This window comes from Cherax quadricarinatus, chromosome 4 (assembly GCF_038502225.1).
Source record: "Cherax quadricarinatus isolate ZL_2023a chromosome 4, ASM3850222v1, whole genome shotgun sequence".
Taxonomy (NCBI): Eukaryota; Metazoa; Arthropoda; class Malacostraca; order Decapoda; family Parastacidae; genus Cherax; species Cherax quadricarinatus.
The window spans coordinates 26,002,375-26,027,706 of record NC_091295.1 but is presented as its reverse complement, the minus strand read 5'-3'; the positions used below and the strand labels follow the sequence as shown (position 1 = coordinate 26,027,706).

At 39.4% G+C, this 25,332-nt stretch overlaps 2 protein-coding genes across 3 annotated transcripts in view; one reads left to right on the top strand and one right to left on the bottom strand.

The window, feature by feature from the left end:
• Window positions 1-23,644, top strand: part of LOC128684152 (zinc finger protein 271-like) — a 79,803-nt gene extending 56,159 nt beyond the window's left edge. The window contains exon 3 of the transcript XR_011393340.1: window positions 22,751-23,644. The gene's annotated coding sequence lies outside the window, so the exon portion shown is untranslated. The remainder of the gene's footprint in view (window positions 1-22,750) is intronic.
• Window positions 1-25,332, bottom strand: part of LOC128684154 (uncharacterized) — a 94,130-nt gene that overhangs the window by 25,116 nt on the left and 43,682 nt on the right. For both annotated transcript variants that reach the window (XM_070095343.1, XM_070095349.1), the window contains exon 4: window positions 5,252-5,437. In XM_070095343.1, the coding sequence (XP_069951444.1) occupies window positions 5,252-5,437 (186 nt within the window). The remainder of the gene's footprint in view (window positions 1-5,251; window positions 5,438-25,332) is intronic.

Genomic DNA, 25,332 nt, shown 5'->3' with positions numbered 1-25,332 from the left:
TTGCTGATATTCAGAGGACAGGTAAGGCCCCCTTACACCCCTGGTCTGTTTTATGGGTTTTTAGTAAGTCTGATTCAATTATTGGGACACCACAAACCATAACCAATCATTCTGGGTTATATTTTATTATTTGAGCTATAGAGTAAATCTATTTCTGAAGTCTGTTAAATGGAGGATTTAGCATATTTATGAAGGGGCTCAAGTCCTGGAGGGAAAAATCACAGTGGCTGCACTCTGAGGGAGGGATGGGGATGTTGCAGATTGGAGGGTTACTTGAACTAATACCAGTACTTTTAATTAAGCCTTTAGAAAATCATCACTCTTAACCCTTTCAGGGTCCAGAGGCCAAATTTCAAAGTGCACACCAGGGTCCAAGAATTAAAAAAAAAAAAAAAAAAAAAATTATTTTTTTCTTATGAAATGGTAGAGAATCTTTTTCTGAAGGTAATAAAACAAAAAGTATGAAATTTGATGGAAAATTGATGAAATTATGCTCTCGCGAATTTTGATGTGTCAGCGATATTCATGAATCGGCGATTTTGCCGAATTTGACTCCCATTTTAGGCCAATTACATTATTCCAGTCAACCAAATTCTTAGCTATTTCACTAGTAGTACTTCTATTCTATCGATTGAGCACAAGAAATCGCCAAGTCAACTGTTTCAACTACAAAACAAAGTGATCGGAAATTGGTAATTTGGCCAATTTAACACAAAGTTCCAAATATTCCAATTTCAAAATAGGGTCCAGAATAAACAATGTAGGTATTCCTGTCACTAAACTAACATTTCCTCTGTTCATTAGTTACGTTTTGAGGCTTTACAAATGAATTCCATTTTGATTTTTTATTCATGTAATGAATTTTTATTCAAACCAAAAATTAGAAGATTTACTGTTATGCAATATTGTAATAATTGTATAAATATCATCACCACATTTGTGAATATATATTAGACCCACCAGCTGGCGTCTATTAGATGTGTGAGGTCGTTTGTTTACTCTTGAACATCGGCAAAAATTTAACATTTCCTCTACTTTGAGCTCAGTTTCAAGCCATTTCCAGTGCTAAAAGCAATCAAAATCATCTCTATTTCTGTAATATGTCTTCCATTCTATCAAATGAGACCAAGAAATCGCAAATACATCTATAAAAAACATACGAAAAACACTGCAAAGTCGCTGTTTTAATCGAAAATCACGGTCTCAGTTTTTTCTCTCATTATACACGGTGTGCTGCAGGATATGTTTTATGTGATGCACACATACCACATAGATATATTCTCTCATATCTAGACCCAAATTTACCACTCACAGCTTAGCAGAGTGAGCTGAGCTCATGGCGTAGATCTACGGTTTAGACCCTGAATGTAAAGCCATAGATCTACGGCACGGACCCTGAAAGGGTTAAATCTATTGTTTGTTTTTAACCAATCTCTGCTAAACAAATATATATGCAAACTATGAATGCATATAATAAAAAAAAAATGAATTTTTCTAAATAATTTCTGTCTGACTACTTACAATGATTGTAACTGTTTGCAAGTGCCAACTGTCATAAGTGCCAATGTCATAAGTGCAAAATATCACAAGTTGGAATATATTAAATATTCGCAATTTTAAGCAATAAATTTGCTCATTCTTACCTATAGGTAGTAGGTTGGTAGACAGCAACCACCCAGGGAAGTACTACCGTCCTGCCAGATGACTGTGAAACAAAAACCTGTAACTGTTTTGCATGATGGTAGGATTGCTGGTTTCTTTTTCTGTCTCATAAACACGCTAAGATAACAGGGATATCTTGCTACTCCTACTTACACTTTGGTCACACTTCACAGACACGCACATGCATATATATATATACATACATCTAGGTTTTTCTCCTTTTTCTAAATAGCTCTTGTTCTTTTTTATTTCTTCTATTGTCCATGGGGAAGTGGAAAAGAATCTTTCCTCCGTAAGCCATGCGTGTCGTATGAGGCGACTAAAATGCCGGGAGCAATGGGCTAGTAACCCCTTCTCCTGTATACAATTACTAAAAAAGAGAAGAAGAAAAACTTTATAAAACTGGGTTGCTTAAATGTGCGTGGATGCAGTGCGGATGACAAGAAACAGATGATTGCTGATGTTATGAATGAAAAGAAGTTGGATGTCCTGGCCCTAAGCGAAACAAAGCTGAAGGGGGTAGGAGAGTTTCAGTGGGGGGAAATAAATGGGATTAAATCTGGAGTATCTGAGAGAGTTAGAGCAAAGGAAGGGGTAGCAGTAATGTTAAATGATCAGTTATGGAAGGAGAAAAGAGAATATGAATGTGTAAATTCAAGAATTATGTGGATTAAAGTAAAGGTTGGATGCGAGAAGTGGGTCATAATAAGCGTGTATGCACCTGGAGAAGAGAGGAATGCAGAGGAGAGAGAGAGATTTTGGGAGATGTTAAGTGAATGTATAGGAGCCTTTGAACCAAGTGAGAGAGTAATTGTGGTAGGGGACTTGAATGCTAAAGTAGGAGAAACTTTTAGAGAGGGTGTGGTAGGTAAGTTTGGGGTGCCAGGTGTAAATGATAATGGGAGCCCTTTGATTGAACTTTGTATAGAAAGGGGTTTAGTTATAGGTAATACATATTTTAAGAAAAAGAGGATAAATAAGTATACACGATATGATGTAGGGCGAAATGACAGTAGTTTGTTGGATTATGTATTGGTAGATAAAAGACTGTTGAGTAGACTTCAGGATGTACATGTTTATAGAGGGGCCACAGATATATCAGATCACTTTCTAGTTGTAGCTACACTGAGAGTAAAAGGTAGATGGGATACAAGGAGAATAGAAGCATCAGGGAAGAGAGAGGTGAAGGTTTATAAACTAAAAGAGGAGGCAGTTAGGGTAAGATATAAACAGCTATTGGAGGATAGATGGGCTAATGAGAGCATAGGCAATGGGGTCGAAGAGGTATGGGGTAGGTTTAAAAATGTAGTGTTAGAGTGTTCAGCAGAAGTTTGTGGTTACAGGAAAGTGGGTGCAGGAGGGAAGAGGAGCGATTGGTGGAATGATGATGTAAAGAGAGTAGTAAGGGAGAAAAAGTTAGCATATGAGAAGTTTTTACAAAGTAGAAGTGATGCAAGGAGGGAAGAGTATATGGAGAAAAAGAGAGAAGTTAAGAGAGTGGTGAAGCAATGTAAAAAGAGAGCAAATGAGAGAGTGGGTGAGATGTTATCAACAAATTTTGTTGAAAATAAGAAAAAGTTTTGGAGTGAGATTAACAAGTTAAGAAAGCCTAGAGAACAAATGGATTTGTCAGTTAAAAATAGGAGAGGAGAGTTATTAAATGGAGAGTTAGAGGTATTGGGAAGATGGAAGGAATATTTTGAGGAATTGTTAAATGTTGATGAAGATAGGGAAGCTGTGATTTCGTGTATAGGGCAAGGAGGAATAACATCTTGTAGGAGTGAGGAAGAGCCAGTTGTGAGTGTGGGGGAAGTTCGTGAGGCAGTAGGTAAAATGAAAGGGGGTAAGGCAGCCGGGATTGATGGGATAAAGATAGAAATGTTAAAAGCAGGTGGGGATATAGTTTTGGAGTGGTTGGTGCAATTATTTAATAAATGTATGGAAGAGGGTAAGGTACCTAGGGATTGGCAGAGAGCATGCATAGTTCCTTTGTATAAAGGCAAAGGGGATAAAAGAGAGTGCAAAAATTATAGGGGGATAAGTCTGTTGAGTGTACCTGGTAAAGTGTATGGTAGAGTTATAATTGAAAGAATTAAGAGTAAGACGGAGAATAGGATAGCAGATGAACAAGGAGGCTTTAGGAAAGGTAGGGGGTGTGTGGACCAGGTGTTTACAGTGAAACATATAAGTGAACAGTATTTAGATAAGGCTAAAGAGGTCTTTGTGGCATTTATGGATTTGGAAAAGGCGTATGACAGGGTGGATAGGGGGGCAATGTGGCAGATGTTGCAAGTGTATGGTGTAGGAGGTAGGTTACTGAAAGCAGTGAAGAGTTTTTACGAGGATAGTGAGGCTCAAGTTAGAGTATGTAGGAAAGAGGGAAATTTTTTCCCAGTAAAAGTAGGCCTTAGACAAGGATGTGTGATGTCACCGTGGTTGTTTAATATATTTATAGATGGGGTTGTAAGAGAAGTAAATGCGAGGGTCTTGGCAAGAGGCGTGGAGTTAAAAGATAAAGAATCACACACAAAGTGGGAGTTGTCACAGCTGCTCTTTGCTGATGACACTGTGCTCTTGGGAGATTCTGAAGAGAAGTTGCAGAGATTGGTGGATGAATTTGGTAGGGTGTGCAAAAGAAGAAAATTAAAGGTGAATACAGGAAAGAGTAAGGTTATGAGGATAACAAAAAGATTAGGTGATGAAAGATTGAATATCAGATTGGAGGGAGAGAGTATGGAGGAGGTGAACGTATTCAGATATTTGGGAGTGGACGTGTCAGCGGATGGGTCTATGAAAGATGAGGTGAATCATAGAATTGATGAGGGAAAAAGAGTGAGTGGTGCACTTAGGAGTCTGTGGAGACAAAGAACTTTGTCCTTGGAGGCAAAGAGGGGAATGTATGAGAGTATAGTTTTACCAACGCTCTTATATGGGTGTGAAGCGTGGGTGATGAATGTTGCAGCGAGGAGAAGGCTGGAGGCAGTGGAGATGTCATGTCTGAGAGCAATGTGTGGTGTGAATATAATGCAGAGAATTCGTAGTTTGGAAGTTAGGAGGAGGTGCGGGATTACCAAAACTGTTGTCCAGAGGGCTGAGGAAGGGTTGTTGAGGTGGTTCGGACATGTAGAGAGAATGGAGCGAAACAGAATGACTTCAAGAGTATATCAGTCTGTAGTGGAAGGAAGGCGGGGTAGGGGTCGGCCTAGGAAGGGTTGGAGGGAGGGGGTAAAGGAGGTTTTGTGTGCGAGGGGCTTGGACTTCCAGCAGGCATGCGTGAGCGTGTTTGATAGGAGTGAATGGAGACAAATGGTTTTTAATACTTGACGTGCTGTTGGAGTGTGAGCAAAGTAACATTTATGAAGGGATTCAGGGAAACCGGCAGGCCGGACTTGAGTCCTGGAGATGGGAAGTACAGTGCCTGCACTCTGAAGGAGGGGTGTTAATGTTGCAGTTTAAAAACTGTAGTGTAAAGCACCCTTCTGGCAAGACAGTGATGGAGTGAATGATGGTGAAAGTTTTTCTTTTTCGGGCCACCCTGCCTTGGTGGGAATCGGCCGGTGTGATAATAAAAATAATAAAAAAATCTTACCTTATTCGAGCAACATTTGCTAAAAATGCCATTGCTGTACTGAAAAAATGACCAGATGAAATTTTTGACATGAGATAGCCAGCAGCCTCTCTACAGTATCCATCCATGTGTAGAAGAAGATGAAAGCCTCCTAATATTTTTATCAGCAAGTATTCAAACATTTGTTTAGATGGCATCCGGAGAGACCTGTTGAATTGGAGAACCCATTTTAGACACAGCACTGTAAAGCTATAAATATAAAAATGTTTAAGTCTAAAAATACAAACATGTAATGAGAGCAGTTTGATGGACTATGCACAGTATTAATAGACAAAAGGTTAATGGGTAGACTTCTGGGTGTACATGGTTTTTGAGGAGTAACAGACATGGTGGATCCTTATTTAGTGGTGGATACGGTTAGAGTAAAATGCTGATGGAGCAAAAGGAGACTGGCAGCACTGGGTAAGAAAGAAGTGAAAAAAATTAATTAAGGAAGAAATTTTTTGGAAAGGTATAAGGAACTATTGGGGAAAGTGGGCTGCAGGAAGTGAGGTTGAGAAGGTATGGGGTAAATTTAAGAATGTACACAAGGGGTCATACCAGGCAGTACATCACCAGTGGTACTAACGAAGCGCAGAGCAAGACAAAACATCCCAAATGGTAATTCCTGCTTGATATTTGCAAATATTCAGAGTTTCAAATCAAATAAAAATGACCAAGTTAGTTATGTCAGTGGGCTCCTAACAGAAGTGCATGCCATGTTTGGAGCATTTATAGAAACACATACAAGGGATGTCTTGGATGGAGAGATAAAGATAGAAAACTACATGATGTATAGATGTGATAAAATTAATAGGTCACAGGGAGGAGTAGGAACCTATGTAAAGGATACTTTCTGTTGCACAGAAGTGCTGAACTCTATGAATGATATAGTAGAAATCCTAGGCATTAAAGTTGAACATAGCAATTTGGTAATTATCCTAGTATACAAACCACCATCAGCAACTGCTGAGGAATTCACAGATCAGCTAAGACAGATAGATAGCTATCTGCATAGGCTAGAAAATCCAACACCAAATATTTTACTCCTTGGAGATTTTAATCTTCCTCGTGTAAAGATTAGGTGATGAAAGATTGGATATCAGATTGGAGGGAAAGAGTATGGAGGAGGTGAATGTATTCAGATATTTGGGAGTGGACGTCTCAGCGGATGGGTCTATGAAAGATGAGGTGAATCATAGAATTGATGAGGGGAAAAGGGTGAGTGGTGCACTTAGAAGTCTGTGGAGACAAAGGACTTTGTCCTTGGAGGCAAAGAGGGGAATGTATGAGAGTATAGTTTTACCAACGCTCTTATATGGGTGTGAAGCATGGGTGATGAATGTTGCAGCGAGGAGAAGGCTGGAGGCAGTGGAGATGTCATGTCTGAGGGCAATGTGTGGTGTGAATATAATGCAGAGAATTCGTAGTTTGGAAGTTAGGAGGAGGTGCGGGATTACCAAAACTGTTGTCCAGAGGGCTGAGGAAGGGTTGTTGAGGTGGTTCGGACATGTAGAGAGAATGGAGCGAAACAGAGTGACTTCAAGAGTGTATCAGTCCGTAGTGGAAGGAAGGCGGAGTAGGGGTCGGCCTAGGAAAGGTTGGAGGGAGGGGGTAAAGGAGGTTTTGTGTGCGAGGGGCTTGGACTTCCAGCAGGCATGCGTGAGCATGTTTGACAGGAGTGAATGGAGACAAATGGTTTTTAATACTTGACGTGCTGTTGGAGTGTGAGCAAAGTAATATTTATGAAGGGGTTCAGGGAAACCGGCAGGCCAGACTTGAGTCCTGGAGATGGGAAGTACAGTGCCTGCACTCTGAAGGAGGGGTGTTAATGTTGCAGTTTAAAAACTGTAGTGTAAAGCACCCTTCTGGCAAGACAGTGATGGAGTGAATGATGGTGAAAGTTTTTCTTTTTCGGGCCACCCTGCCTTGGTGGGAATCGGCCAGTGTGATAATAATAATAATAATAATAATAATAATAATAAAAATGTAAAATGGAAGATGGCGCAACGTAATGTTATACCAGAAATATCTCCGGGAAGCACCCTGGCCCAACAGGCACATACCAGGGAACTACATGTAATGAGGCTTTGTGAAAAGTACTCAATGAACCAACAGATAACTGATCCCACTAGAAGTGAAAATACCCTGGATTTGATATTCACAAACAACGAGGAACTAATCAAAAACATAACAGTTACAAAAACAATGTACAGTGGAACCTCGGCTTACGAATGCTCCACCATGTGAATTTTTCAGAATATGAAGTTGCTCGGTTGATTTTTTGCTTCTGGATACGAACGAAGTTTCAGGATGTGAATTTCCCCCTCAAGGGAGGTTCCTTAACCCTTTGACTGTTTCGGTCGTATATATACGTCTTATGAGCCACCATGTTTGAGGTATACATACTCAAAAATTCTAGCAGCTTCAAATCAAGCAGGAGAAAGCTGGTAGGCCCACATGTGCAGTCAGTGTCCACCATATAAAAAAAATCCTGCAGCAGGCAGTACATAATGAGAAAAAAAAAGAAACTCTGACATTGTTTTTGGATTAAAGCGCCGAATTTGAGGTGTATTTTTGTATAGTTTTTATGGTTATATTCTTGTTTTCGTAGTCACATTTGATAGTATGGAAAACATTTTATAGAAATAGAGGTGATTTTGATCGATTTTACTATGAAAAGGACCCTGAAATGGAGCTCAAAGTAGGGGAAATGTTTGATTTTTGTTGATGTTCAAGAGTAAACAAATGATGTCATTGTAGCCATTCTAATATGCAGTCATGAATGGGCTGATGTTATTTATACAATTATTACAATATTGCAGTAGTCTGCATAACAGTAAATATTCTATTTTTTCTTTGAATAAAAATTCAAAATAGAAAGCAAGAGTAATATCAGAGGGGCCTGGAGATGTGACTGATGAAGAAAAAAAATGTTATTTTAGAGCCAGGAATGTCTGCATTGTTCATCCTGGACCCTATTTTGTAATTGGCATATTTTTTAATTTGCATGAAATTGGCCAATTAGCCAATTTCTGACCACTTTATTGGGTAGTTGAAATCAGTAAATGGGCAATTTCTTGTACTCAATCGATAGAACAAATGGAGTTCTAAAGAAATAGTTATGAGTTTGGTCGACTGGAACAATGGAATTAGCCGAAAATAGGGCTCAAAGTGGGTGAAATCGCCAATTTGTAAATACTGCAAAGGTCGCTAACTTCGCAAGAGCATAATTCCGTAAGTTTTCCATCAAATTTCGTACTTTTGGTGTCATTACCATCAGGAAAAGATTCTCTATCATTTCATAAGAAAATTTTTTTTGTTTTTTTCCAAATATTTTGCGACACCAGGAGACACCTCAGAATTTGGCGTTTCAACAGTCAAAGGGTTAAATAAATAAATAAATATCAATTTCTTTGCAAGTTACAATGTGTGTTTACATATCATAATATGATTGGAGCAAAGAAAGCCACTACCATGCCGAGGCATTTCGGGATGACTTAACATAATACTTGTAGTCTACTTAAGGTTAGACAGGTGAAAAGTAGTAGTGGTTACCAATGTTTTGCTGATCATGGTGCCAACTTCTGGCAGCCTTCTGAATTTCTCCTTACTGTTATTATATACATGAAAACATTGTAAAATTTTGTACTATATGCATACATGTTATGGTTTAATAACTTGTATGTTATTAAATACCACTGCCTCAACCACTGTGGTGCACTGCCTCATTTTTGTACAATTTCTTTCTTCAATTCTATTGTGTTTCTCAATTTCTTTACCAAAGGGCTAGCACCAGCAAGTTTCTTTGGGCCCATGGTTAATTATGTAGCAGTCACACTCAATGAACAAGCACTAAACACAACGAATTATTGTGAAATGTTTGGATGAGCACAGAGGCCAATGCTCACTCCAGCATAAACAAAGCCACACTGACTCACAATGCCTCAATCACTGCTTCAACCCTTTTATTTTTGTACAATTTCCTTCTTCAATTCTATCGTATTATTATTATTATCAGCCATGAATGGGTTGACATTATTTATACTGTAGTTTAATAACAAATAATGAACAAACAAAACTCACCACTCGTAAGGCCGACAAACTCTGACGACTTGTGATGGTTAAAAAAAATTAAAATTCTTTATTTCTCTATTGATATTACAATGTGGGGTTTACATATTGTAAAATATTATTGCATATTATAAAATACTTATTACAAAGAAGGCCACTAATATGCCTAGGCATTTCGGGAGTGATGACAATGACATGATGGTAGCAATAATAGTTAGCCATGCAGTTACTGATGACAGCTGAATAGAGGTGATTATATGGGGTGTAACTGCATGGCATGATAAAACTACTGTGTGGATTCTACGTCTTCACTGCCAGCATCACTGCCGACAGGTTGAGGTTCAGGCGAGGCAGTAGGGGTAGCGGCAAGGGTAGTGGCAGGATTCCTTGTGAAGAACATTGTGATGGGCAACTGAGATGGTTTCTTCTTCATATCTACAGAGTTTGGTAGGGAATTATGTTCCTATCAATGTCATTCATCACCTTCAAAGCCCTCAACATCGATGGGTCTATGTCGTACATAAATTGTTTGAGCTGTGCTGTTATTCTCATCACTTGCCCTAGTTTTTCAAGGGTGAGGGCTTGAGGCTGACTGGCCTCAGCAACACACTCCTCTTCTTCATCTTCATTCTCTGCCTGCACAATCTCCAACAACTCATCATCATTTAGGCCCAGTGCATGCTCTTCAACCAGTTCTCTGACCTCACCTTCCTGCATGTCCTCAAACCCTTCACCACCAACTAGCCTTGTTAACTCCAGTCTTCCTTGCAGCTTTGTTAACCTCGTCTTGAGGAACAAATCCAACAAAATCACACACGCACACTGGCCACTAAGCCCTCCAACAACCATTCACCATCTGAGGTTGCAAATCCTTGACATTATCATACACTATAGAGAGGCAGTCAATGATGGTGAATCTCTTCCAGTATTGAGTAACACTCGTATCTGGATCTGCAACCAACACAGCATGGAGCTTTTGCATTGACCTTCGTGTGTAGTAAGCTTTAAATGTAGCTATCACACCCTGATCAAATGGTTGTATCAGGGAGGTTGTGTTTGGCGGCATGAACACCTCATCATCACACATTCCCTCCAGTGATGGTGGGTGACCTGGAGCATTACCAAGGAGCAGGAGGATTTTGTTTAGGAGGCCCTTCTCTTGTAGATACGCCTGTACCTCCGTCAGGAAGCAGTGGTGAAACCAGTCCATACGGATGACGTTGGTGGTCCATGCTTTCGGACTGTTCATCCAGAATACTGGAAGGAGATTCTTGTTGCGGCCCTTCAGTGCTCTGGGGTTGGGACATTTATAAATAAAGTTTGGCTTTATTATGTGCTCAGCAGCATTAGCACATAGCATTAATATGCATCGGCCTTTTGCAGCCTTGAACCCTGGCGCAATCTTCTCTTTGGCGATTAAGGTCCTGGCAGGCATCTTCTTCCAATATAGTGCTGTTTCATCCATATTCCACACCTGCTCAGGTGTGTATCCCTTCTCATCGATGATTTTTTTAAAGTGCCAGGGAATGCAGCTGCTGAAACGTGATCTGCCGAACTTGATCTCCACTCATCTTCAGGTTGTGCAGGGAGAACCATCTCTTAAATTTTTCAAACCATCCTTTACTTGCTAGGAAATCAGGATGGCTAGGTTCTGCACTGGTGCTAGCCTCATCACTAACCAACATATCATACAAAGTCTTTCCCTTTACACGAATTGCATTGCTGTCTATGGGATTTCCTTTTCTATTTTGGTCTGAAATCCACACAAATAACGCTGATTCCATCTTAGACATTGCACTGTTTCTTACTTGTGACACTTGCTTGGCTGAGGGAGGAGCAGTAGATGCTAGTGCTACCCCTATCTTCACCTCATTTTTCTTGATAGAGCGCACTGTGCTTTCGTTTACGTTAAATAATTTTCCAATAGCAGAGCTGCTCAAATTACCTGTCCTACACTTATCTAGCAATTTCACATTCTGTTCCAGATTCATGACTTTCTTTGAGCGCTTAGGGGTGAGCTCATCAATAGCGGTTGCGGTTCGCTTGAGGGCCATACTTTCACCACCACACAAACATGATAGTACACACAAACAACACAGACCGACGCGCACAGTGGCTGGAGAATGACTGAGTGAGTAGCAGGTGGGCTGGCTGCCAGTTGCGGAGGTTGGAGGAAGGGTAGTAGGGACGCGTCGGTGGTGGGAAACTCGAACATGATTTGGTGGCTGGGAATTTGTGAATGTGTGAAGCCCATGAAAGTTGAAAACACGAATGTTGAGGGAGACTTGTATTAAACTGTATTGCTATTACAGTAGGGCCCCCACTTATACGACGGGTTAGGTTCCAGGCTGGCGCCGGAAAGCAGACATCGCCGAAAGGCAGAACGCCATTTTTTTCCATTTATAAATGCATATAAATGCCAGACAACAAGTTTACACTAAATTATATTAAGTTAGTAATAGAACTAGGCATTAAAAACACACAAAGTAAAATACATTCACAGTAAATTCATTACTTATCTTAAAGTATTTGTAAGTACAGTGCCTGCACTCTGAAGGAGGGGTGTAAATGTTGCAGTTTAAAAACTGTAGTGTAAAGCACCCTTCTGGCAAGACAGTGATGGAGTGAATGATGGTGAAAGTTTTTCTTTTTCGGGCCACCCTGCCTTGGTGGGAATCGGCCAGTGTGATAATAAAAATAATAAATAATTTGTAATCATAATGTAGGGAGAGAGGTGAGTAGTACTTATTTGTAGGAAGTCAGGTGCAGGTAGCCCAGGTGTAGGCAGCCCTGGCTCCCCGTCTCATACTTAATATACGATATTTAAAACATCCCAGAGAGGTAAAATACACATACAGTACACTCATTATTTACCATAAAATATGTGTAGTCTTAATATAGGAAGAGAGGTGAGTAGTATTTATTTGTAGGAAGTCAGTGTAGGTAGCCAGTAGGTGTAGCCCGCCTGGGCTACACCTACCGGCTACCCACACTGTGGCCCAGAGCCATATTATTAACATCAACATGCCTTGTTCACTGAATTTAATAATTTGTAACAACCACCTTTAGATGCCATCATAAACGAAGGTAGAAGTAATGAATAATTCATGCCGAAAATTGTAAACAAAAGCGGAGTGAGGGAGTGGCTGGGCCAAACGCAGATTCATACACGTTTTTTCTGATGGATGAGCAGAGAAAACGTAATGTTGTCCCTCCACCCGGCTACATCACAGCTCCACAAGTATTACCATCAAAGCACACACAAAATATGCAATAAATGCCAGACAAGTTTACACTAATTTATATTAAGTTAGCAATAGAAATAGGCATTAAAAACACAATAAAAGGTAAGATACACACAGAGTACACTTATTACTTACCTTAAAATATTAATATTAATGTGTGAGAGGTGAGTGGCAGGGTGTTTATTGAATAAAATCAGACTGGCACACCATCATCCTCTAACTTGGCACTTAAAGCAAGAGGCTTACGGCTTCTCTTTTTATCACAGCTAACAGACGCCATCGTCAATGAGAGCCAACTAGTTAGCGAAAGAGTAAACGAGAGAGAGAACGAGATACAGAGTTGAGACTATGTAAGAACACAAACTGAACAGGTAGTGGACGATCACTTGGTCAGGCGAAATAAATGCGTGTCTACTTTTAGTTCATTCACGTCCATTTGTAAGAGTTTGTAAAACATTTACCTCAATATTTTTTTATTACAATAATAATTACCTCACAATACAAATACTCTTACATTGTGTACAAGTTAGTTCAGAATAAACAAACAGCAACACACCATTTTTAGAGTGAATGAAGATAGTAATAATAATAATAATAATAATAATAACAATAATAATAATAATAATATTATTATTATTAATAATATTATTATTATTATTATTATTAATATTATTATTATTATAAAAAGCACTAAACCCACAAGGGTAGTGAATTGCTATATATGGAGTAAAGGCATACGAAAAGAATATTTTTCTACAGTTATCCCCCAGTTTGACTAGAGAAAACGTAATTCTTCCGACACTACCTACACAGCTGCTTTGTAAACAAATCTCACATTTACATCAATTTTTATTCTGTGAGTGTATGTATCATGTTTATATGCTATGTAATGGGTTTCCTATATAATTTTGAGGAAAATATCATAGCTGGATTAATGAAAATGCCTATAATGATGTAAAATAAGACATTTAGTGTGCCCAAGAGTGATTATTATTATGTAGTATTGGTGTCGTGAGTAGAGAAGAGACTTAGCGATTTTAATGTGTACCTGCACACCAGCACAGTGAGTAAGTATATTTAGGTACAGGTACACATAAGTATAATTATCAGAGTACATAGGTAGTAGGTTGGTAGACAGCAACCACCCAGGGAAGTACTACCGTCCTGCCAGATGACTGTGAAACAGAAACCTGTAACTGTTTTGCATGATGGTAGGATTGCTGGTTTCTTTTTCTGTCTCAAACACGCTAGATAACAGGGATATCTTGCTACTCCTACTTACACTTTGGTCACACTTCACAGACACGCACATGCACATATATATACATACATCTAGGTTTTTTCTCCTTTTTCTAAATAGCTCTTGTTCTTCTTTATTTCTTCTATTGTCCATGGGGAAGTGGAAAAGAATCTTTCCTCCATAAGCCATGCGTGTCGTATGAGGCGACTAAAATGCCGGGAGCAATGGGCTAGTAACCCCTTCTCCTGTAGACATTTACTACAAAAGAGAAGAAGAAAAACTTTATAAAACTGGGATGCTTGAATGTGCATGGATGTAGTGCGGATGACAAGAAACAGATGATTGCTGATGTTGTGAATGAAAAGAAGTTGGATGTCCTGGCCCTAAGCGAAACAAAGCTGAAGGGGGTAGAGGAGTTTCGGTGGGGGGAAATAAATGGGATTAAATCTGGAGTATCTGAGAGAGTTAGAGCAAAGGAAGGGGTAGCAGTAATGTTGAAGGATCAGTTATGGAAGGAGAAGAGAGAATATGAATGTGTAAATTCAAGAATTATGTGGATTAAAGTAAAGGTTGGATGCAAAAAGTGGGTCATAATAAGTGTGTATGCACCTGGAGAAGAGAGGAATGTAGAGGAGAGAGAGAGATTTTGGGAGATGTTAAGTGAATGTATAGGAGCCTTTGAACCAAGTGAGAGAGTAATTGTGGTAGGGGACCTGAATGCTAAAATAGGAGAAACTTTTAGAGAGGGTATGGTAGGTAAGTTTGGGGTGCCAGGTGTAAATGATAATGGGAGCCCTTTGATTGAACTTTGTATAGAAAGGGGTTTAGTTATAGGTAATACATATTTTAAGAAAAAGAGGATAAATAAGTATACAAGATATGATGTAGGGTGAAATGACAGTAGTTTGTTGGATTATGTATTGGTAGATAAAAGACTGTTGAGTAGACTTAAGGATATACATGTTTAAAGAGGGGCCACAGATATATCGGATCACTTTCTAGTTGTAGCTGCACTGAGAGTAAAAGGTAGATGGGATACAAGGAGAATAGAAGCATCAGGGAAGAGAGAGGTGAAGGTTTATAAACTAAAAGAGGAGGCAGTTAGGGTAAGATATAAACAGTTATTGGAGGATAGATGGGCTAATGAGAACATAGGCAACGGGGTCGAAGAGGTATGGGGAAGGTTTAAAAATGTAGTGTTAGAGTGTTCAGCAGAAGTTTGTGGTTACAGGAAAGTGGGTGCGGGAGGGAAGAGGAGCGATTGGTGGAATGATGATGTAAAGAGAGTAATTAGGGAGAAAAAGTTAGCATATGAGAAGTTTTTACAAAGTAGAAGTGATGCAAGGAGGGAAGAGTATATGGAGAAAAAGAGAGGTTAAGAGAGTGGTGAAGCAATGTAAAAAGAGAGCAAATGAGAGAATGGGTGAGATGTTATCAACAAATTTTGTTGAAAATAAGAAAAAGTTTTGGAGTGAGATTAACAAGTTAAGGAAGCCTAGAGAACAAATGGATTTGTCAGTTAAAAATAGGAGAGGAGAGTTATTAAATGGAGAGTTAGAGGTATTGGGAAGATGGAGGGAATATTTTGAGGAATTGTTAAATGTTGATGAAGATAGGGAAGCTGTGATTTCGTGTATAGAGCAAGGAGGAATAACATCTTTTAGGAGTGAGGAAGATCCAGTTGTGTGGGGGAAGTTCGTGAGGCAGTAGGTAAAATGAAAGGGGGTAAGGCAGCAGGGATTGATGGGATAAAGATAGAAACGTTAAAAGCAGGTGTGGTTGGTGCAATTATTTAATAAATGTATGGAAGAGGGTAAGGTACCTAGGGATTGGCAGAGAGCATGCATAGTTCCTTTGTATAAAGGCAAAGGGGACAAAAGAGAGTGCAAAAATTATAGGGGGATAAGTCTGTTGAGTATACCTGGTAAAGTGTATGGTAGAGTTATTATTGTAAGAATTAAGAGTAAGACAGAGAATAGGATAGCAGATGAACAAGGAGGCTTTAGGAAAGGCAGGGGGTGTGTGGACCAGGTGTTTACAGTAAAACATATAAGTGAACAGTATTTAAATAAGGCTAAAGAGGTCTTTGTGGCATTTATGGATTTGGAAAAGGCGTATGACAGGGTGGATAGGGTGGCAATGTGGCAGATGTTGCAGGTGTATGGTGTAGGAGGTGGGTTACTGAAAGCAGTGAAGAGTTTTTACGAGGATAGTGAGGCTCAAGTTAGAGTATGTAGGAAAGAGGGAAATTATTTCCCAGTAAAAGTAGGCCTTAGACAAGGATGTGTGATGTCACCGTGGTTGTTTAATATATTTATAGATGGGGTTGTAAGAGAAGTAAATGCGAGGGTCTTGGCAAGAGGCGTGGAGTTAAAAGATAACAAATCACACATAAAGTGGGAGTTGTCACAGTTGCTCTTTGCTGATGACACTGTGCTCTTGGGAGATTCTGAAGAGAAGTTGCAGAGATTGGTGGATGAATTTGGTAGGGTGTGCAAAAGAAGAAAATTAAAAGTGAATACAGGAAAGAGTAAGGTTATGAGGATAACAAAAAGATTAGTTGATGAAAGATTGGATATCAGATTGGAGGGAGAGAGAATGGAGGAGGTGAATGTATTCAGGTATTTGGGAGTGGACTTGTCAGCGGATGGGTCTATGAAAGATGAGGTGAATCATAGAATTGATGAGGGGAAAAGGGTGAGTGGTGCACTTAGGAGTCTGTGGAGACAAAGAACTTTGTCCTTGGAATCAAAGAGGGGAATGTATGAGAGTATAGTTTTACCAACGCTCTTATATGGGTGTGAAGCATGGGTGATGAATGTTGCAGCGAGGAGAAGGCTGGAGGCAGTGGAGATGTCATGTCTGAGGGCAATGTGTGGTGTGAATACAATGCAGAGAATTCGTAGTTTGGAAGTTAGGAGGAGGTGCGGGATTACCAAAACTGTTGTCCAGAGGGCTGAGGAAGGGTTGTTGAGGTGGTTCAGACATATAGAGAGAATGGAGCAAAACAGTGTGACTTCAAGAGTGTATCAGTCTGTAGTGGAAGGAAGGCGGGGTAGGGGTCGGCCTAGGAAAGGTTGGAGGGAGGGGGTAAAGGAGGTTTTGTATGTGAGGGGCTTGGACTTCCAGCAGGCATGCGTGAGCCTGTTTGATAGGAGTGAATGGAGACAAATGGTTTTTAATACTTGACGTGCTGTTGGAGTGTGAGCAAAGTAACATTTATGAAGGGGTTCAGGGAAACCGGCAGGCCGGACTTGAGTCCTGGAGATGGGAAGTACAGTGCCTGCACTCTGAAGGAGGGGTGTTAATGTTGCAGTTTAAAAACTGTAGTGTAAAGCACCCTTCTGGCAAGACAGTGATGGAGTGAATGATGGTGAAAGTTTTTCTTTTTCGGGCCACCCTGCCTTGGTGGGAATCGGCCAGTGTGATAATAAAAAAATAATAACATGTAAAATATGCAGCAACTTTAAAACACTTGAAATTTTGGAAAGTTACCCGACATAATAGATGTGGTCACAGAAAATGTAAACAAACTGGGTGGGGGGCGCCATATTTGAAAAACTGCTTGCCGTATAGCAAATTTTGGTCATAATTTGAAATCGCCATATTAGAGGAACGCCGTAAAGTGGGGCCTTACTGTATTATTGTTATAATAATTATTATTAGTAATAGTGTGTACGTGGTGAGAGGCTCTTGATCTAGGGAATTGGATCTGTGCTCCAGTTCCCTAAATTAATAATAATTATAACATACTACTACTACAGTGGAACCTCAAAAATCGAACCTATCACATATCGAACGTTTCGAAAATAAGACCATTTTTTCGGACAAACTATGTCCCTATTATCGAACGCGCCCCTATTTTCAGACCGCCGGGTACGGGACCTGTCTGCCACCCGCTCTGTCCTCGTCCCCACACAGGCGCCGTGAGCAGTCTAGCTTTGTTTATGCTTGAGTGAACACTAACCTGCGCTCTCATTCACGCATTTTACGATTATTTCGTTGTGTTTAATACTTGTGGGACTGTGAAATATGCTGTCATGGGCCCAAAGAAACTTGCTAGTGGTACCCCTGTGGTAAAGAAAGTGAGAAACACCATAGATGTGAAGAAGGAAATAATACCGAAGTATGAGAGTGGTGTGAGACTTGTTGAGCTTGCCAGGATATATGGGAAAAACAAGTCGACCATCGGTTCTATCCTGTCAAAGAAAGAATAAATCAAGGAAGCTGATGTTGCAAAAGGTGTTAATATAGGGAGTGTGGATGAGGTGCCTTCTTCAAAGATTAAGGAGATTTGTGCCAAGTGGAATGATGTCCAAATGTTTGTGCAGAAGTACCACCCTGAGCAAGCTGAAACAAGCCATCTTTGCAACAAGTTCAGTGACAGAACCATGTCCCATTTTAGGGAAATGTTAAAGAGGCACCAGAAACAGAGGACTGTGGACAGTTATTTTGTGAGACAGGGGTCCAGTGACTCTCAAGCTGGTCCTAGTGACATTAAAAGACAGAAGGGAAGTAACCCCAGAGAGGGCTTTACCTGAAGTCCTCATGGAGAGGGATTCTCCTTCCAAACACTAACCCCAACTCCCTCTCTCCTCCTCCCTATCTTCCAGATGCCATCACCAATCTTCAATAAAGGTAAGTAAAAATGTTATTTTATATGTATTACTATATACAATATAATTAAAAACTATAGTATTTGTTGTATGTAAAACTGTAATTAATCTCTATAAAATGTATTTTTTGTGTGAATATTTTTGGGTTTCTGGAACGGATTAATTGTATTTCCATTATTTCTTATGGGAAATATTGCTTCGAATTTCAGACTTTTCAAATTTAGAACTAGCTCCTGGAATGGATTAAGTTCGATTTTTGAGGTTCCACTGTACTAACAGAAGATTTCGACATAAATCTACTACATGACCAGGACCCACAAGTAACTGAATTCACAAACACTATGAGCAACTGCTTGTTACTACCAACAATATCAAAACCTACAAGAATCTCCCAGAATAGTATCTCTTTATTGGACCACATCTGGACTAACACCATATCCCCTTTAAAAGCAGGCATAATCACAGACAACACCACAGACCACTACCCTACCTTTCTCATAACCAACCTAGGTAAACTGCCCCAAGACACTACTAAGGTTACCTTCAGACTGCATAACAAAACAGCTGTAAATAACTTTATAGTAGCTATGAATAATGTTTACTGGCATAATGAGCTTGAGACATATACAGACACTAATGAATGTATTAATTTTATAAAAAGAACACACTACCTCTATAACAAGCATTGCCATAAAAAAAACTAAACAGCTCACAGCAAAGAGACTAAATAGTCCCTGGCTAACACCCACCATCCTCAAATCCATTAACACAAAGCACCAATATGAAAAACAGTACAGAAAAGGTGAAATAACTAGAGACCAGTCTCAATATTACTCGTCAGCCCATACCAGCCTGATAAAGTCTAAAAAATCGTATTATGAAAACAGATTACAAAACATCAAATGTGACATAAAAAAGACCTGGAAAACCCTATCTGAAATTCTAGGAACTAAAAGGATCTCCAAAAACAAAATAATCAAATTAACAAATCAGACGAGCCCCTACTCCCACCAACTGAAACAGTGAACAGACTCAATGTTTTCTTCTCCACCATAGGAAAGAATCTAGCAAGCAGAATCCCAAGCTCAAATATCCATCCATCAGACTACCTCACAGGCACCTATCCGCATACACTATTCCTAGCTCCAACCAACCCAACAGAGGTCTCGCTCATCATCAACACCCTTAAGAACAAGGCAGGAGACAAACAACTTGTCTGCTTTTATGTACAAAAAAAGCTTCGAAAATACTGTCACCAATTACTGCAACACTCTTTAACAAATCCATTGAATCCTCCACTTTCCCAGCAATTCTCAAAATAGCGAGGGTTACCCCAATCCACAAAGGAGGTGATCAAGCCAACTCGAATAACTATAGACCAATTTCTAACTTACCACTACTCTCTAAAATCTTTGAAAAATTAATTCATAGACAGATCTATTCCTACCCCACCTCATACAACATACTAAATCCCTTTCAGTTTGGATTCAGGAATAATAAAAGCACAAATGATGCTGTTATACAAATGCTGGAGCTAATATACATCGAGAAGAAAGAAGTCCCACTGGGAATTTTCATTGACTTATGTAAAGCTTTTGATACAGTCGACCATGAATTGCTGCACACTAAATTAACTCACTATGGTATAAGAGGCCATTCCCTTAATTACCTAAAGTCATACCTTAGTAACAGAAGCCAATACGTGTACGCAAATGGTGCAAACTCTTCCACACAACCAATCACAGTAGGAGTCCCAAAGGGAAGTGTCCTAGGACCACTCCTCTTTCTCATCAACATCGATGACCTACCGAATACATCACAGCTACTCAAACCCATATTATTTGCAGATGACACTACGTATGTCTTCTCACACCCAAACCCAGCCATACTCGCCAACACTGTCAATGCTGAATTGCAGAAAATATCTACCTGGATGATGGCGAATAAACTTACCCTAAATATTAACAAAACCTATTTCATTCAGTTTGGAACCAGAGCTGCAAATATTCCACTTAACATAACACTAAATGGATCACCCATCACACAACTCACAGAGGGAAAATTCCTAGGAATCCACCTATACAGCAGCCTCAAATTCCACACATATACAACAAATTTCCAAGAAAATCTCTAAGACAGTAGGCATACTATCAAAGATACAGTACTATGTTCCACAATCAGCTCTCCTTGTACTGTATCACTCACTCATCTACCCTTATCTCACATATGGAATTTGTGCATGGGGGTCAACATCATCAAATCACCTAAGGCCACTAATAACCCAGCAAAAGGCTGCAATCAGAATGATAACAAATTCCCACTCGCAACAGCATACTCCACCTCTATTCAAAAGTCTAAATTTGCTCACCATAAAGAACATCTACACTTATTCATGTGCCTACTACATACATAGAACAATACATGCAAACATAAACCCCCCACTCAAACTTCTCACCAACCTTAACAGGACACACAACCATAACACAAGACACAGATCTCTTTTTGATGTACCCCGTGTCCATATCACACTGTAAAAACTCTATGCACATAAAGGGCCCCAAAATCTGGAATTCATTACCAGAACATACTAAAGTAACCAGGCCTGAAAATCAATTTAAGATTCTTCTAAAAAAAAACCACTAACTTGCCCAGGACTAAGTAATCAGCACTCAATATTTAACATTACCAATAATTCTCCCAATTACATACTTAAATCTTGAAAATTCAAGACAACATATAGCAAATTGATCATCTTGTGTTATACACTGTAATGTGACAAATTTGTACAACTATAATGCTTCAGTATTGATATGTTCAAATTTCACTGTTTCAAATACTCAATTGTACTTCATATTGTAAATTGTTTACTGTAATTTTTAACACTGAACCTTTCATTGCTTGTTAATTTTAAGTTAATTTTAAGCCTGCCCATAATGCTCTGCATACAAGGGGCTTTTGGCATGTTCACCCAACTACTATAATTCATTGTACAACTATGTATCGTGTCCAAATAAAATACAGTGGACCCCCGAGTTTCAGCAGCATTGGCTTTCGTGAAATTCGACTTTCGGCAAGTTTTCTCAGCAAAATTTGGCCTCGAGTTTCGTGATTAGACTCGTGATTCAGCGACCGTCCGGTACCCGTCTGCCCGTCACCGCGTACACAAAGCCAGTCTCCCATGCCATTCACGCTCAGTGTGCCATTGTTTACCAACACGTGACCATCACCCCGCAGGTTCATACGTAATAATCCATTGTTTTTTTTTGTGATTGCAACTGCTAAATAAGTCACCATGGGCCCAAGCAAAGCTAGTGCAAGCCCTTTCGTAAAGAAAGTGAAAAACACGATCCAGAGTGATTTTGAAAGGTTTGAGGAAGACCCTGACCATGCCGACCCTCTGCCTGTTGTGGAAGGTGTTGTGGCATTGGGCAAGTCCACCATGTTCGAGGTGAGTGACAGGGATGTGGAAGAGTTGGTGGAGGACCACAGGGAAGAGCTAACCACTGACGAACTGCAAGAGTTTCAACTGGAACAGCATCAGACCACAGCTGAGGAACTTGCTTCAGAGGAGGAGGAAAAGAGAGTGAAGGAGGTGCCTTCTTCGGTGATTAAGGACATGTGTTCAAAGTGGAATGAGTTGCAAAGTTTTGTTGAAAAGTATTGCCCTGGCCAAGCTGAAACAAGCCATATCTGCAACATGTTCAATGACAAAACCTTGTCCCACTTCAGGCAAATCATAAAGAAATGCCAGAAACAGACCTCTCTGGACAGATGTTTTGTGCAACAGGGGTCCAGTGACTCTCAAGTTGTTCCCAGTGGCATTAAAAGAAGGGAAGTAACCCCAGATAAGGACTTGCTACCTAAAGTCCTAATGGAAGGAGATTCTCCTTCCAAACAATAGTGTACACCTTCCTCCTATCCCCTCCTCCCATCTTCCATCCACCCAGAAGTCTTCAGTAAAAGTAAGTGTAATATTATTATTTTTTATATGCATGTACTTGATTGATTTCTGATTGTTTTCAATATGTAAATCTTTATTTAATTTGAAAAAAAAAAAAAACTTTATTTTAATATTTTTGGGTGTCTGGAATGGATTAATTTTATTTCCATTATTTCTTATGGGGAAAATGGTTTCAAGTTTCGTGAATTTCGACTTTCGGCAGGCTCTCTGGAACGGATTAATCACGAAACTCAGGGGTCCACTGTATGTGAATATATATATGAATATGAATATGTATTCGGCTGGTTGGCTGGCTTTGGCTGTCTCTGTCTGTCTATATCTCTGTCTCTCACATGTACACCTCAGTTTTTTTTTTTTTTTTTTCAACAAGTCGGCCGTCTCCCACCGAGGCAGGGTGACCCAAAAAAAGAAAGAAAATCCCCAAAAAGAAAATACTTTCATCATCATTCAACACTTTCACCACACTCGCACATTATCACTGTTTTTGCAGAGGTGCTCAGAATACAACAGTCTAGAAGCATACACACAAAGATACACAACATACAGTTATTATACATAATATAAAGTAAGTAATAGTAGTGTCACTTGCTCAGCAATCAGCGAAGGGCTCATAAACCAAAAACCAACAGGTTTACCAGCCACTCCCTGAGACAGAGACAAGCAGATGGAAAGACAGACACACACAGGCAGACATAAAGAGATGCAGATAGACTGGCAGACATACAGTAAAAACATATAAAGCCAAGGTTCCCTCCAGGAGCACACATTCATCAAATATCACTGGCTGTCACTTGTTATCTGACGTTTGTCATAACACCATTCTTCAAGGAGTTTCATACTCCAGTGTGTCTAAAACATTGCTGGGACCTATAAATACTTTGTATATATTTCCAGACAATAGTAAATGACCAAGGCAGGTGAAAATGTTCACCTGTCAATGTGATTGTTACTATTTGAGTACTATTTCAGTACATAATATTAGTGTCAGAACAAAGATTGGCTATGAAATCACAAGAACTATTATAAATTGTAAATATCAGAACATAAAAATTATATAAATTAAAATGAAAATGAGAAAAAAAGGTATATAGGCAACACTTCTGCAAGCAGCAGGACTGGATGTTGCCATCAGGTGACAATCCAGAAACAATTTTGCAGTCTTATATCTCAGTAAGTACTGGTCCTAATTTTTTTTTTTTGTCTTTTACCACACAGAAAATTGCCTTTTTTAACCCTTTGACTGTCACAACCCCAAATCCTGAAGTGTCTCCTGGTGTCAAAAATTTTTTGGAAAAAAAAAAAAAAAAAAAAAAATTCTAATGAAATGATAAAGAATCTTTCCCCGATGGTAATAACACCAAAAGTACGAAATCTGATCGAAAACGTATGGGATTATGCTCCCGCGAAGTTAACAATCTAGGCTAGGCGATATATACGCATCAGTGATTTTGCCGACTTTGAGCCCTATTTTTGGCCAATTCCATTGTTCCAGTTGACAAAACTCTATAGTTATTTCTTTAGAACTCTATTTTTTCTATCGAGTACAAGAAAGTGCCCATTTACCAATTTCAATTACCCAATAAAGTGGTTAGAAATTGTCAATTTGGCCAATTTCAAGCAAATTAAAAAAGATGCCAATTTCAAAATAGGGTCCAGAATAAACAATGTAGATATTCTTGTCACTAAAATAACATATCCTCTGTTCATTAGTCATGTCTCCAGGCCCTTCTTATATTACTCTTGCTTTCTATTTTGATTTTTTATTCACACAAAAAATAGAAGATTTACTGTTATGCAGACTATTGCATTATTGTAAAAATGGTATAAATAATATCAGTGCACTAGTAAAAGAATATTAGACTCCCCAGTTGACGTGTACAGGACGTGTGGTGTGATTTGCTTACTCTTGAACAATGGTAAAAATTTAACATTTCTGCTGCTTTGAGCTCAATTTCAAGGTCGTTTTCATCGTGAAACTAATCAAAATCATCTCTTTTTCTGTAATATGTCTTCCAGTCTATCAAATGAGACCAAGAAAACGAGAATACAACTATAGGAAAATACACCTCAAAGTCAGCGTATTAATCCACAAACACGGTCGGAGTATTTTTTCTCTCATTATGCACTGCGTGCTGCAGATTTTTTTTATACAGTGCATGTCAAAGACCTGGGAGTGATCATGTCAGAGGATCTCACCTTCAAGGACCATAACATTGTATCTATCGCATCTGCTAGAAAAATGACAGGATGGATAATGAGAACCTTCAAAACTAGGGATGCCAAGCCCATGATGACACTCTTCAGGTCACTTGTTCTATCTATGCTGGAATATTGCTGCAAACTAACAGCACCTTTCAAGGCAGGTGAAATTGCTGACCTAGAAAATGTACAGAGAACCTTCACGGCACACATAACGGAGATAAAACACCTCAATTACTGGGAGCTCTTGAAGTTCCTGAACCTGTACTCCCTGGAATGCAGGTGGGAGAGATACATGATTACATATACAGTGGACCCTCGACCATCAATATTAATCCGTTCCTGAGAGCTCATCGTTAATCGAAATAATCGTTAATCGAGTTAATTTTCCCCATAAGAAATAATGGAAATCAAATTAATCCGTTCCTGACACCCCAAAGTATTGAAAAAACAAATTTTACCACATGAAATATTAATTTTAATACACACAAACTGAAGAAGACATGCACAGTTACATGACACTTACCTTTATTGAAGATCTGGTGATGTTTGATGGGATGGGAGGAGGGGAGAGTGTGGATCGTCTTAGTGTTTAGAAGGGGAATCCCCTTCCATTAGGACTTGAGGTAGCAACTCTTTTTCCGGGGTTACTTCCCTTGTTCTTTTAATGCCACTAGGACCAGCTTGAGAGTCACTGGACTTCTGTCGCACAACATATCTGTCCATAG